This window comes from Bison bison, unplaced genomic scaffold (genome assembly GCF_000754665.1).
Source record: "Bison bison bison isolate TAMUID 2011002044 unplaced genomic scaffold, Bison_UMD1.0 scf7180017864379, whole genome shotgun sequence".
Classification (NCBI taxonomy): Eukaryota; Metazoa; Chordata; class Mammalia; order Artiodactyla; family Bovidae; genus Bison; species Bison bison.
The window spans coordinates 10,781,106-10,793,426 of record NW_011494951.1 but is presented as its reverse complement, the minus strand read 5'-3'; the positions used below and the strand labels follow the sequence as shown (position 1 = coordinate 10,793,426).

At 43.2% G+C, this 12,321-nt stretch overlaps 1 protein-coding gene across 6 annotated transcripts in view; it reads left to right on the top strand.

Moving 5' to 3' along the window:
• The first annotated feature begins 520 nt into the window (after positions 1 to 520).
• Positions 521 to 12,321, top strand: part of LDB2 (LIM domain binding 2) — a 454,021-nt gene continuing 442,220 nt past the window's right edge. For all 6 annotated transcript variants that reach the window (XM_010857301.1, XM_010857299.1, XM_010857300.1 and 3 more), the window contains exon 1: positions 521 to 894. In XM_010857301.1, coding sequence (XP_010855603.1) covers positions 763 to 894 — 132 coding nt within the window. In that variant the 5' untranslated portion in view covers positions 521 to 762. The remainder of the gene's footprint in view (positions 895 to 12,321) is intronic.

Here is a 12,321-nt window from a genome sequence, read left to right as displayed (position 1 = left end):
CTGCGAGGAAAACCAAACTACAGAGGGAGCTTAGTGCAGAGGGAAGCCTGCCTGGGAGTGAACCACCAGCTCAGCTTTGGGGGACCCGGACACCCACTGTTCTGTGTTTTATAGCCCTCACCTCTCTGATCCATGACAATGGCTGTGGTTGTCTGGGGCTGAGGGCTCAGCTGGGAGCGGTTAAACCACCTATATGCTAACAAGCTCTGCCATCAGGTTGTGAAGGGTCCTGGCTGGAGGGGAAAGCAAAAAATAAAACCCCACCAAACCTTAGACCTCTGTCAGACTGCGAGGGGAAGGATATTTTTTGAACTAGTCTACGGTGCGGACAGGAAATGACCTCTCCACAAACTGCTTCTTTAAAAACAAGCAGTGATGCCTAAAGCCATCCAACTCCCCTCTCCCTCCCTCCCTTCCTCTCTCCCAGCCTCCCTCCCTCTCTGAAGCTCCAGCTCTCCGGCTTTCCCTCCCCTCCCTCTTCCCCCACCCTCCTCCCCCTCCCTCCTCCCTGCCGCCCGCTCTCCGGTCTCTCTCGCTATAGAGGCTCCCACGGCAGTTCCCAGCCACTGTGTTCAGCCTGCCTGCCTGCCTCTGTGTGTGAGAGAGAGTGTGTGTGTGTGTGCGTGCGTGTGTGTATGCGCGCGCGCGCGTGTGTGCGAGCGTGTGCGTGCGGCTACTTTGTAGTGGGAAGAACACAGCCCATGTGCTCTGCATGGACGTTACTGATACTCTGTTTGGCTTGATTTTCGACAAGCAGGCAAGATGTCCAGCACACCACATGACCCCTTCTATTCTTCTCCTTTCGGACCGTTCTATAGGAGACACACACCCTATATGGTACAACCAGAGTACCGAATCTATGAGATGAACAAGAGGCTGCAGTCCCGCACAGAGGTAAGGACTTCAACCTTGGGTGTGTGTTGCTGTCTTTTTTTTTTTTTTTTCCTGCCCCCAAACTGTGCCCGAGCTTTTCCTGCGTGGCTGGCTGCATCCTGCGGGAAGTGTCCCACTAGACCCTACCGCGTACGTGGAAATGAGCGCCAGGATGAAGCCACGAGTTTGAACGCTGGGTTTCTTGCACAGCAACTCTTGGAAGGTGGGGACGGTTTCTGGTGGAATCTTGAGATAGACAACCCAGCACTTGATTCGCCTGTCGGGTCTCCAGAAATGCTGCTTTCCCAGAACTCTGGCGTCTTGCAGGCTCCGCCGTCGGTCCCCTCTTAGTGTTTCTTGAGATAGAGTTCTAAGAGATTCCATGCTCATTGGCATCCAGCAAAATCATTTTTTTTTTTTAAAAAAAGCAAATCCCAGAGGAAGTCTGCTTTGACCTGCATTTGCTTTTCAAAGTCATCAGGATCGAGGTGAAAAGGGCAGTAGAGCCACCCGTGGTACTTTTCAGAACTGGCCCTGGAGGGACGTGATCCTCTATTTCCCTGTTAGATTCAGAAACCACTTGCTGGGGGCGAGGGGTTCTTGACTCTCTCCCATGGAGGGTAGGGATGTCTCCTGGGCTCTCCCTTCCACCAGAGCTGGCTCAGAAATCAAATCAGCTTGAGTTTTTGGCAAATTTTGTGATCTGGTGCCTGAGAGAGGAGCTTCACCTTGCAAGCAACTCTGGGAGCCAGGGGAGACAGGACTTTGAGAACTTTGTAAATGCAAAAACTCCAGGCTGCCTCCTGCAATTTAAATATTTAATGCCCGCTGACTTCTCCTCAGTGCTGGCTGAGCTGACAGGTCCTACAGCTGGGCCGCCCCTTTGCCTATAAGTTGGGGCTTTGTGTTGAAGTGTTCTGAGAAGGAGTTTGTCACAGAGTCACTTTAGAAAGTAGAAATCACTGGGAATTTTGTCCTTTCTGCAGAGTATGGATACCTGGAGGGTCGCTGGCAAAGAGCTTTTGGGGACTAGCATTGGTAGAATTTTAGGTAGAAGACTGACTCTCAGTTCCAAAGAGGGACTCAGTTAAGGTTGTATGATTAGATGGGAGCCCCAAATACACTTGCTTGAATTGTCAATAGAGCCATGGAGAACTCCTGATGTTTAATGTATTTAATGTAGCTAACAAGATGTGACCCGCTTTCTGACTGGCTAACTGCTGGACTAGGACTGATTTAAGAAAAAAAAAAAGTAGCTGAGCTGTCTTTATCACTGCTGTTTTCTTTATGTGTTAATACATCATAGATGTTACATATACTTGATACTATTGCTCTTCCCAAGAGCCAGTAGCTTTGACACAAGTGTAAACTCTTGTGCAAAGGGTGGTGAGCCTTTGGATATAAATGATATATGTGTGTTGTTGAAATTGTATGTTACAGTTTGTATATTTCAATGTCATTCTGATCTTTGCAACTGTGTATTGGAATCTTCGACTCTTACCCAAACTGTTGGTTGTCACAGCCTGCTTTCTAAATTAGGAGGATAGAGAATGTCTTCTAGTTCAGGCACACATAATTGCAACACAGATTTGGGGTAAACAAATGTCTTGAAATATGATTAGTTTTTTTAAAAAAAGAGACCAGGGGCCTTGATGGATTGATTGTTGAAGAGTAGCAGGATTTAAAAACAAACCGTGTTCACCTTACATCTTAGAAAGTTTTTGTGGAGTTGGGAGGAGGTTTTCCTCCCAACAACCTTCTCTGTTAGGGGAGCAGGCAGATTTCTCAGACATGTGTGTTCTCCTGTGTCCCTTAATTATCACCTGGCCAGTTCTGAGCTAGCATACTCATCTGGAAGACTTCTCTACGCTGGTCCTCATAAAAATCTGTAGGATGCAATAAGGTGCCTACATTTGTTTCACATGTGAGAGAAAACCTTTGAAAGCCCCTCATTCATGGCATGTTTCTTAAAAATGGCACATTATCTTTTGTGAGAGATAAAGTCAGGAATTCCTAACTTTTGGATCCTGGGGTATTACTTTTAAGTAGAAAAGCTGCTTCGTAGCTCGAGAAACTAGAAAAGAAAATCTTCCTATGACAGATCTTAAAGATGTTTTAAAACCTCTCTGGCTGACAAAAAAGCATGGAAAACTGTTTCTAGAACTGAATGTTCTAGAGCCTACCTTAAACATTTCTTCCCTTAGTTAGATTTTTAAAGTAATTATCCAAATAATTACTCTGACGCTTCCGTTTTGCTTTGCCAAGCAGTAAAGGATGTCATGAACCCGAGGCCATAAGTTTGCTTTCATTTCATAATGAAAAAAAGGAGAGAACCAAATAAGTACTCCTAAGATACATAAATCTTAACATTCAGTATTAGACTGGTCAAAGTTTATAACGGAGAAAAAGGGTTTAGAAAAGACTAACTTTTCTTGAAAAAGTTGCATTGTGCCTTTAACCAAGGATGATTATTTATGATGAAGTTATTCTGAACCCTAGGGAGAGATGGGCTGGAATAAAGTACAGTAATATCCAGAAAGAGTTATCAGTTTATAATCACACACAAAAATCAAATAGATGGTTGCCAGATCACTTTTAGAATGTAACCTGTGCATCCATCCATTTTGGGCAAGAGAGGCCGACCCTCTTTCTTTCTCTCTTCTGGTTCCTGCTTCTATATTCCTTGGTGTTTTTCATCGAGTCCTTACACATGTACACACGCACTTGCACACTCACACACACCCCTGGAAACACGCTTGACTCTCCATTCCTTTTTGAATGTACACTTGCCTAGAAAGAAATTGTAGCACATCCCATTTGCGATGAAAAAAGTTGTAACCAAGTTTGCAGAAATTTCCTGGAAACATCCTTCTTTATGGAAAGGAAAGAAAGTCGTGAAGAAGAAGCATGGCGCCCACCTACCTTCCTGCTTTTTTCTACCCCCCCAGAACATTCTCTTCTGGGACTGATGCATTTCTTCCAGTTAAATCCAGTCAGAGCCCTTCAGGAGCTGGGTAGTCTTAAAGAACCCAGGATTGGGAGTTAATCCTGTTTCAAACTTGTTTCTTCACTTACTAACTTGTTGGCATGGATCTTGTTTCCTCATCAGCAAATCCCCTGCAAGGCCCCTTTAATTTGAAAATCCAGATTTCTTTCGAAGTCCAGGGTTTGGTTTCCTTCAGTATGAACAAAGTGTCATGAACCAGAGTAATGAGCAAAGACATTATTTCTTGGCTCACGGTATTTAGTTCAGAATTGCAAATGGTAATGTGAAAACAGAGTCATAGTGGAGAAAATATTGCAGAGAGAAACCCTGGCAGTCTTGTTTAAGGCCAGCGCTGGAAGCAAGCAATTGCTGGGACAAAGTAGGTGTACAAGAAACGTCTGTGAACACGCGATCATGAATCTGTAAATGACAGAGCAGAGAGAGTTCAGCTGTGTCATTAATTCTTTACCTTCTGAGCCACCAGGGAAGCCCGGTGTCACTGAAATTGGCGTCATTCCTGAGAAGTACAATTCTGATGCCTTTGGGGGTGCTGGTACCTGCCTTTGGGGGTGCTGGTCTCCTTTAGGGACCAACTTCCCAGTGCCCTAAAACTGCTCATCTCCACCTCTCCACATTTATTTCATCATGAGGCAATTTAGATCCCTAATCTCTGTGGCCAGGGTACGCAAGTGTCTAAGAAATTATGGGATCTCATTTCTTTTTAAAGGAATATGAACGCTTTACAAAGCAAACCAATACAACATAAATATGTTTTCAATGCTGCCAGCTATTCTGGGAAATAAAAATTTCTTTGCAACACCAGAATCTCAGTGGAATTTCATAAAGAAACGCATGGATGTCCCCCCCCCTTTTTAGTTGAAATTAAGAGAAACTCTTGGAGTTTTTCCTCAATGTTGATCTGTATCCTAGCCAGTACGAAGAGGGCTACGGCTTTCCATTGTGTATGTTACCATGAATTGACCTGAGGTCTTCGCAAATTCATTTACTATTTGAACGATCTTGCTGTCTCACATGTATTTTTGGGAGAACAGAACTGCATAATTTTTTGTTTAACGCTGCACACAGAGTATAATCAGATAGGACATAAAACTATGTCCTAAAGATTTCAGAATTTGTTCTGTAACATGCTTCAATAATAATAGAAGAAGCAGTGTTATTTTCACTTCCTGAGGTCTGTGCTACAAGATAAAAAAAATATAGGTAAAATATAAGATCATCATAGTGACCTTCATTTTTAGTGAAAGGATTTCAGTAATGTCGGATTTTTATAGAATCTAAGGAACTTTAATCAAGTTATAAAAATTTTGGTGACTGTAGGTAACTTTTCTATACCTTATTTCCTCATTCAAAGACCAAAAATATCTCTGTTGCAATGAAGAGGTTTGTAAGTATATAGTTTTTTTTCATGTTGGCAGTCTGTTGATTTTGATGAAATGCCACAACCATCGGGAAAGTGTGGGTACCATGATGTGTTTCTTTTGTTTTGAGGGCTTTTCCCCTTGTATCAGTATTATACATTCCACTCCCAAAGAGAAGACGGTGATTACAATGGGAAGCCACCGCGGACACAAGGGTTTTCTCAGAATTACGGTGTTTAGTTTTACAGGATTTAATATGAACGTCGAAAATATTTGAAGACCTTGAAATTTAAATCTGCTGCTTTAGCCCCGCCTCAGTTCAACTCTCCAGCTCCCCGGGGAGGGGGTGGAAGGGGGTGGAGGGCTCTCAGGCTTTTCTTTCAGCTGCATTTTTATATACTTTAGTCACAGGGTTTCCCTTGTAACATCATGTTTATTCATGGGCTAGCTGAGTATCATTGATGTTCAGATGGAGCCTAGTTAAAATGAGATTAGGTATTTTGGATAGGTGGGGGAAAAAAAAAAGAAAACTGCTTTGTGATAAACTTGGATTTTTTTCCTTTTTTTCCCCTTAGAAATTTAGAAAGAAAAATGGTGCTGTTACTCTGAGGCATATGAATGATTTTCAGTGTTAAGCACAGAACTTTCCAAGTTTTTCGAAGGGGGGTGGTAAGGAGTGGGGAGCGGAGGGTGGGTTAGTAGTGGTAAGGAAAGCTATTTTGAAAATGTTAAATGAAACCAAAACTGAAGTTTTTTTAAAAAATGAGAACTCCCAACCTCTCTTATTTTTCAAGATCTCTACAAGGCCTCAGAAAACAAATTGCAGGACTCTTGTACTGATTTTATTTTCCTGAAGTCTTTTTTTTTTTTTCCATTTTCTTACTATGGGAACTGTTTTTAATTAAAAATTGCTGCAAACTAACTGTTCGTAGGAGGCCAAGAAGAAAAAAAGAAATCTCTCAACACCATTCTACACAGATTCTTATCAGCCTAAAATCAATGCATACTTAAATCTCCCCCCTTTTGGTGTGTAAATTATGATATAGGATTTAAACAGTATGCATCCTTTACGCATTTAGCTTTTTGTTTGGGTTTCAGAAAGAAATTAATTTAAATTGTATGGAGATAGGGCTATAAATCTCCTTTTATTACGTTTGTCCACATGAACTCATTTTCGTGTGGGACACAGAACACCCCCTTTCCGAGCGAGCAAACACAGCATATAACAAACAACGCCAGATATTCTCAAGAACGAGATTCATAAACTTACTTATTTGGATTCAGTTGGTGGGTCGCGGAATATAATTGATCTGGAAAAACAATCTCTTTTTGAAGGTAGCAGAAAACGGGGCTTTAAAAACATTTTCAGCTAAGGTAGGTATTACATATATCTTTGTGATTTCCTAAACAAGCTATTTTCCTCTTTCCTTTTTCTTCTTCCTCTTTCTTTCTTCTCTTTCCTCCCTCCCTCCCTCTCTTCCTTTCTTTCTTTTTCTTTCCTTTTTTCTTATCAATCTGAGCTTAGGTTTTCTTTTTACATTTAAATTCTGGCCACGTGCATCTGAACACAGGCAACTATTAATACTTGAGACAAACTTCAGCCATTCCTTCAAGAATTTTCCTACTTCAGGCAATGACAGTATCAATGTCTGGACATGCAAAGACTATTAAGACATTTTCTGTGTTTAGAAGCTTACCATTTGGTAACCAAGGGCAGAATACAACACCAACTCTTACAGTGAAGCCCCCTGTGAGATGGTTGGAGGGCACCACCGACGCGACGGACATGAGTTTGCGAAAGCTCCAGGAGTTGGTGATGGACAGGGAAGCCTGGCGTGCTGCAGTCCATGGAGTCACAAAGAGTCGGACTGAGCGACTGAACTGCCCTGTTGGGTTAATACACTGTGCTTTTGACTATTGAAAGATGCACACCTTTCTGAAAAGTAGTCATGATGATAGTCACTAATATCTATGGAGGGTTCCCAAGGTGCTCAGTACGTTCTGTAGATCAACTCACGTCACGCTCATAATCACCACCTCAAATTGGTACTTCTAACCTGTGCAGCCTTACTGATGAGGGAAAACTAAGGGTTATGTAGATTGTCTAAGGTCGCACGGATGGTAGTTCAGTTTTAGGAGTTATCCTCTTAACTGCAGCACTTCTCTGAGATAAGAAATACTAGAGAGGATTCTAGTTTTGCCTGTGGAAATGTATTGGTTGAATACATTTTTTCCTTGGATAGATTGACTTTGGCAGTGGCTGGAAAGTTGACCCCATCTACCTCACCTGGTTGGACTATTTGCCTCTCAAATGTCTGACTCATTTCAAAAGGGCCCATGTGAAATTCCAAAGGATGGCATCAGAGCTGCAGCATATACCCCGGTTATCAAAAAAGAGACTGCAATTACATCTGTCTACTGAAGAATGGATAGTTTCAGTATTCATTGACGTGATCTTATCTGAAGAGCCACTGGAATTGTTGTGGAATACTATGTATAGTTATCTAAGAGTTTAATTTCTTTTCAACTTAAAATATTTACGTTTCCATTCAGCGCTTGACTTGTCTCAGGTCTGCTCTGTGGGAGACGGTGGTTTAATTATTTTAAACATCAGTGGGATGAGTAGAAAAACTAACCCAACTTTGGTGGGATACAAGATTAGGAGAGTAAATTAGAATCTGGCATGATGTTGGCTTCCTTTGCAGGGAATTAATTAAGAATCGTAGGAAAACGAAACACAAAGAGGGAAGAGCCCTTCCAACTTGTATTGGTTTCTCTTTGTTCTAGTTTGATGCTAAGAGACAGTCTGTCCACATCAGTTTTCCTCGTGGTCCTAACCCTGCAGCCTCCTTTAGCCCCCTACAAGGCTACCGTCTTTACAGTAAATGCCTGCCCATGACTAGAGATAAAATGATCTCTTCCTGTGATGCACTCGCCAGCCCCAGATGCCTGTGTTCTGGTTCTTCTTTAACGAATAAGGAAGCTGAGGCTTAGAGAGGTGAAGACCAAGTCTATACGTGGGTGTCTCCAGGGTCTGGATGTTTTGACTACCCAAAGTCTGCTGGCGAAGGCTTCCTACTCCCTGATGGAACCCTGACAGCCACCCCTTGCCCTCACTTCACTGACAGTTTTTGTTCTTATTATTGTTTTATCACTCGGTCATGTCTGACTCTTTGTGACCCCATGGACTGCAGCACGCCAGGCCTCCCTGTCCTTCACCATCTCCCGGAGTTTACTCAAACTCATGTCCATTGAGTCAATGATGCCATCCAACCATCTCATCCTCTGTCGTCCCCTTCTCCTCCTGCCCTCAATCTTTCCCAGCATCAGGGTCTCTTCCAGTGAGTCAGCTCTTCACAGAAGGTGGTCATGGTATTGGAGCTTCAGCGTCAGCATCAGTCTTTCCAATGAATATTCCAGGTCCGTTTCCTTTAGGATTGACTGGTTTAGTCTCCTTGCAGTCCAAGGGACTCTCAAACATCTTCTCCAGCACCACTATGAACCAATCTAGTTTGAAGTTTCAGCCTTCCAATTAAAAACAATGCTGAGCATTAATGATGTGGTTGTTGTTCAGCCGCTCAGTCATGTCCGACTTTTTGCCACCCCATGGACTGCAGCACACCAGGCTTCCCAGTCCTTCACTATCTCTCAGAGTCCGTTCAAAATCATGTCCATTGAATCATGATGCTTTCCAACCATCTCATCCACAGTTGTAGATTCCACTGAAGAAGGGGAACCACCCTTGTTCTGGGGACACCATAGGTCCCCACGCTCTTTTTTGAATTTGAATGATCTCCTAACTATCCTCTCTGCTCCCTCTTCCTAATACATGATCTGTTTTCCCATAAGCAGCCAAGGTGATATTTTTGAAGCAGAAATCAGAGAACATCACTCTCCAGCTCCCCTCCCACTGGAATAAGCTCTAAAATCCACACTCTTGGTTGAAGACTGTTGATCTCCTGCTTCCTGATGGATGTTCAGCAAATTCCAGCCAAAAGAGACTTAGTTGGATCCATTAACATGCCAAGCTTGTCTGTACCTCAACACTCTTGCACTTAGCAGGAGAATGCATATACAGATTCCTTTTTGATAGCACTTATAAGTATTGTTGTCGTTGTTGTTTTGAGTCATTCAGTTGTGTCCAACTCTTCGCGACCCCACGGACTGCAGCATGCCAGGCTTCCTGGTCCGTCACCAATTCCTGGAGCTTCCTCAAACTCATGTCCATCCAGTTGGTGATGCCACCCAATCATCTCATCCTCTGCTGCCCCTTCTCCCCCTGCCTTCAATCTTTCCCAGCATCAGAATCTTTTCCAGTGAGTCAACTCTTCTCATCAGGAGGCCAAAGTACTGGAGCTTCAGCTTCAGCATCAGTCCTTCCAATAAATATTCAGGGTTGATTTCCTTTAGGATGGACTGGTTTGATCCTCTTGCAGTCCAAGGGACTCTCAAGAGTCTTCTCTAGCACCACAATTCAAAAGCATCAATTCTTTGGCACTCAGCCTTCTTTATGGTCCAACTCTCACATCCATACATGACTACTGGAAAAACCATAGCTTTGACTAGATGGAACTTTGTAAGCAAAGTGATGTCTCTGCTTTTTAATACGCTGTCTAGATTTGTCATAGCTTTTTTCCTAAGGAGCAAGCATCTTTTAATTCCATCTGCAGTGATTTTGGAGCCCAAGAAAATAAAGTCTGTCACTGCTTCCATTTTTTCCCATCTATTTGCCATGAAGTGATGGGACCAGATGTCATGATCTAGTTTTTTGAATGTGTGAGTATTGGGAAATCTAAATGAATTGGAATTTGGCATGGTGTTGGCCTGATTTGCAGGTAATTGATTGAATGTCCCAAAGAAAGTAATAACCATGAAAGAGGAGATTCCTAGCACTTAGTAGGGCCTCTTCGGATCAACCCCTGTCACAGAGAGACTCCCTTAATCACCTCAGTTAAAATTGCCTCTTGCCAGACATACATCCTCACTCACTTTCTATCCCATGCCCTGATCACTTTTTATGAAGGAATTATAGCAAGCTGGTATTTTCTTGCTTGTAGTTTATTTAAGTGTCTGCTTATCCTCAATAGAATGTGTACCATGTGAGGACAAAAGGCTCAGCCATCTCCTTTATAATTGTCTGCCCAGTGCCTCATTGCACATAGTTGATATGCAAAATTCATCTGTTGAATAAAGGAAGTTATGTGGTGCTTTTGAACTGTGGTGCTGGAGAAGACTCTTGAGAATCCCCTGGACAGCAAACAGATCAAACCAGTCAATCCTAAAGGAAATCAACCCTGCATAGTCATTGGCTAGACGAATGCTGAAGCTCCAATACTTTGGCCACCTGATGCAAAGAGCTGACTCATTGGAAAAGACCCTGATGCTGGGAAAGATTGAAGGCAGGAGAAGGGGACTACAGAGGACGAGATGGTTGGATGGCACTGACTCATTGGACGTGAATTTGAGCAAGCTCTGGGAGATGGTGAAGGACAGGGAAGCCTGGCAGGCTGCAGTCCATGGGGTCACAAAAAGTTGGACACAACTGAGTGACTGGACACTGACAACAAGGACTTTCTACACTGACACTGGATTTTACCTTGAATCTTCCCAACAATCATCTGTAGCTCCAGTTGGAAAAGAATCTATGAACCTAATAGCTGAGTGAAAATTCACAGAATGTTCTGCTATATCTACCAGGTGGGAAAAAAAAGGAGCCTGAAAAGAATTTCTTCTGTGAAGGCAGGCAGTGTTGAACTGAGAACTTTGCCCTCTGGGTGGTATGAATCTGTTGGGAATCTCCCGACTTCTGATGAAAAACATTTATACTTTTCTCATTTGTTCTTTCTACCACTTCCTCTCCTTGGATCTACTGGAGGGCTCACAGCCATGAATTATGATGTGAATTGTGATAATACCTTACATTTCCTGGAGCACTTTGTGTCTTGAGAAAGTGCTTTCAGGGCCATGAATTAGCTTTTTTCAAGTGTTTAGCGTAACAGAAAATATGGGAACATACTAGTATATGTTGTGCGTGTGTTCAGTAACGTCCAACTCTTTGTGACCCCACGGACTGTAGCCCGCCAGGCCCCTCTGTCCATGGGATTTTCTAGGCAAGAATCCTGGAGCGGGTTGCCGTTTCCTCCTCCAGGAAGCTGACCCAGGGATTGAACCTGTGTCACTTGCGTTTCCTGCTTGGCGGGCAGAGTCTTTACCACTGAGCCTAACTAGGACCTGGTGATGTGTTTGGGTGTGTTTGTGTGCAACGCGGGCATGTACATATGACAGAGTCAAAGAGAGAGACCGAGACGAGAAACATCCTGAACCCAGTCAGACTGTGTGTACGTATGAAACTTCTGGTCAGGAAACATACACAACTTTTTTGTTTTTTCCCTTTTGGTGTGAAAAAAGTAGCATGCATGGAATGTAAAGATCTGTACTGAAATGGCTTACAATAAATCAGATTTTGAGCCAAACCCTGGCTCTCCCTCTTGTTTGCTGTGTCATCTTAGGGAGGTCATTTAACTGTTCTGAACCCTTGTTTTCTTAGCCTGAGTTTTAAGTTGGCAGGTGAATGGCTAACGTGTAAAAATGCCTGGTATACAGTAAGTGCTCAATAAGTGGGAACTGTGATGATGATGGTAGAAAGGGGGATGGTGATGATGATTATGCTGCCCTGATTCTCTGTCCCATTTGCAAAATAAGTCATATAAGTCATGCAAAATGTTGATTTCCTAATCAGATCAGATCAGTCACTCAGTCATGTCCGACTCTTTGCGACACCATGAATCGCAGCACGCCAGGCCTCCTTGTCCATCACCAACTCCTGGAATTCACTGAGACTCACGTCCATCGACTCAGTGATGCCATCCAGCCATCTCATCCTCTGTTGTCCCCTTCTCCTCCTGCCCCCAATCCCTCCCAGCATCAGAATCTTTTCCAATGAGTCAACTCTTCCCATGAGGTGGCCAAAGTACTGGAGTTTCAGCCTTAGCATCATTCCTTCCAAAGAAATCCCAGGACTGACCTCCTTCAGAATGGACTGGTTGGATCTCCTTGCAGTCCAAGGGACTCTCAAGAGTCTTC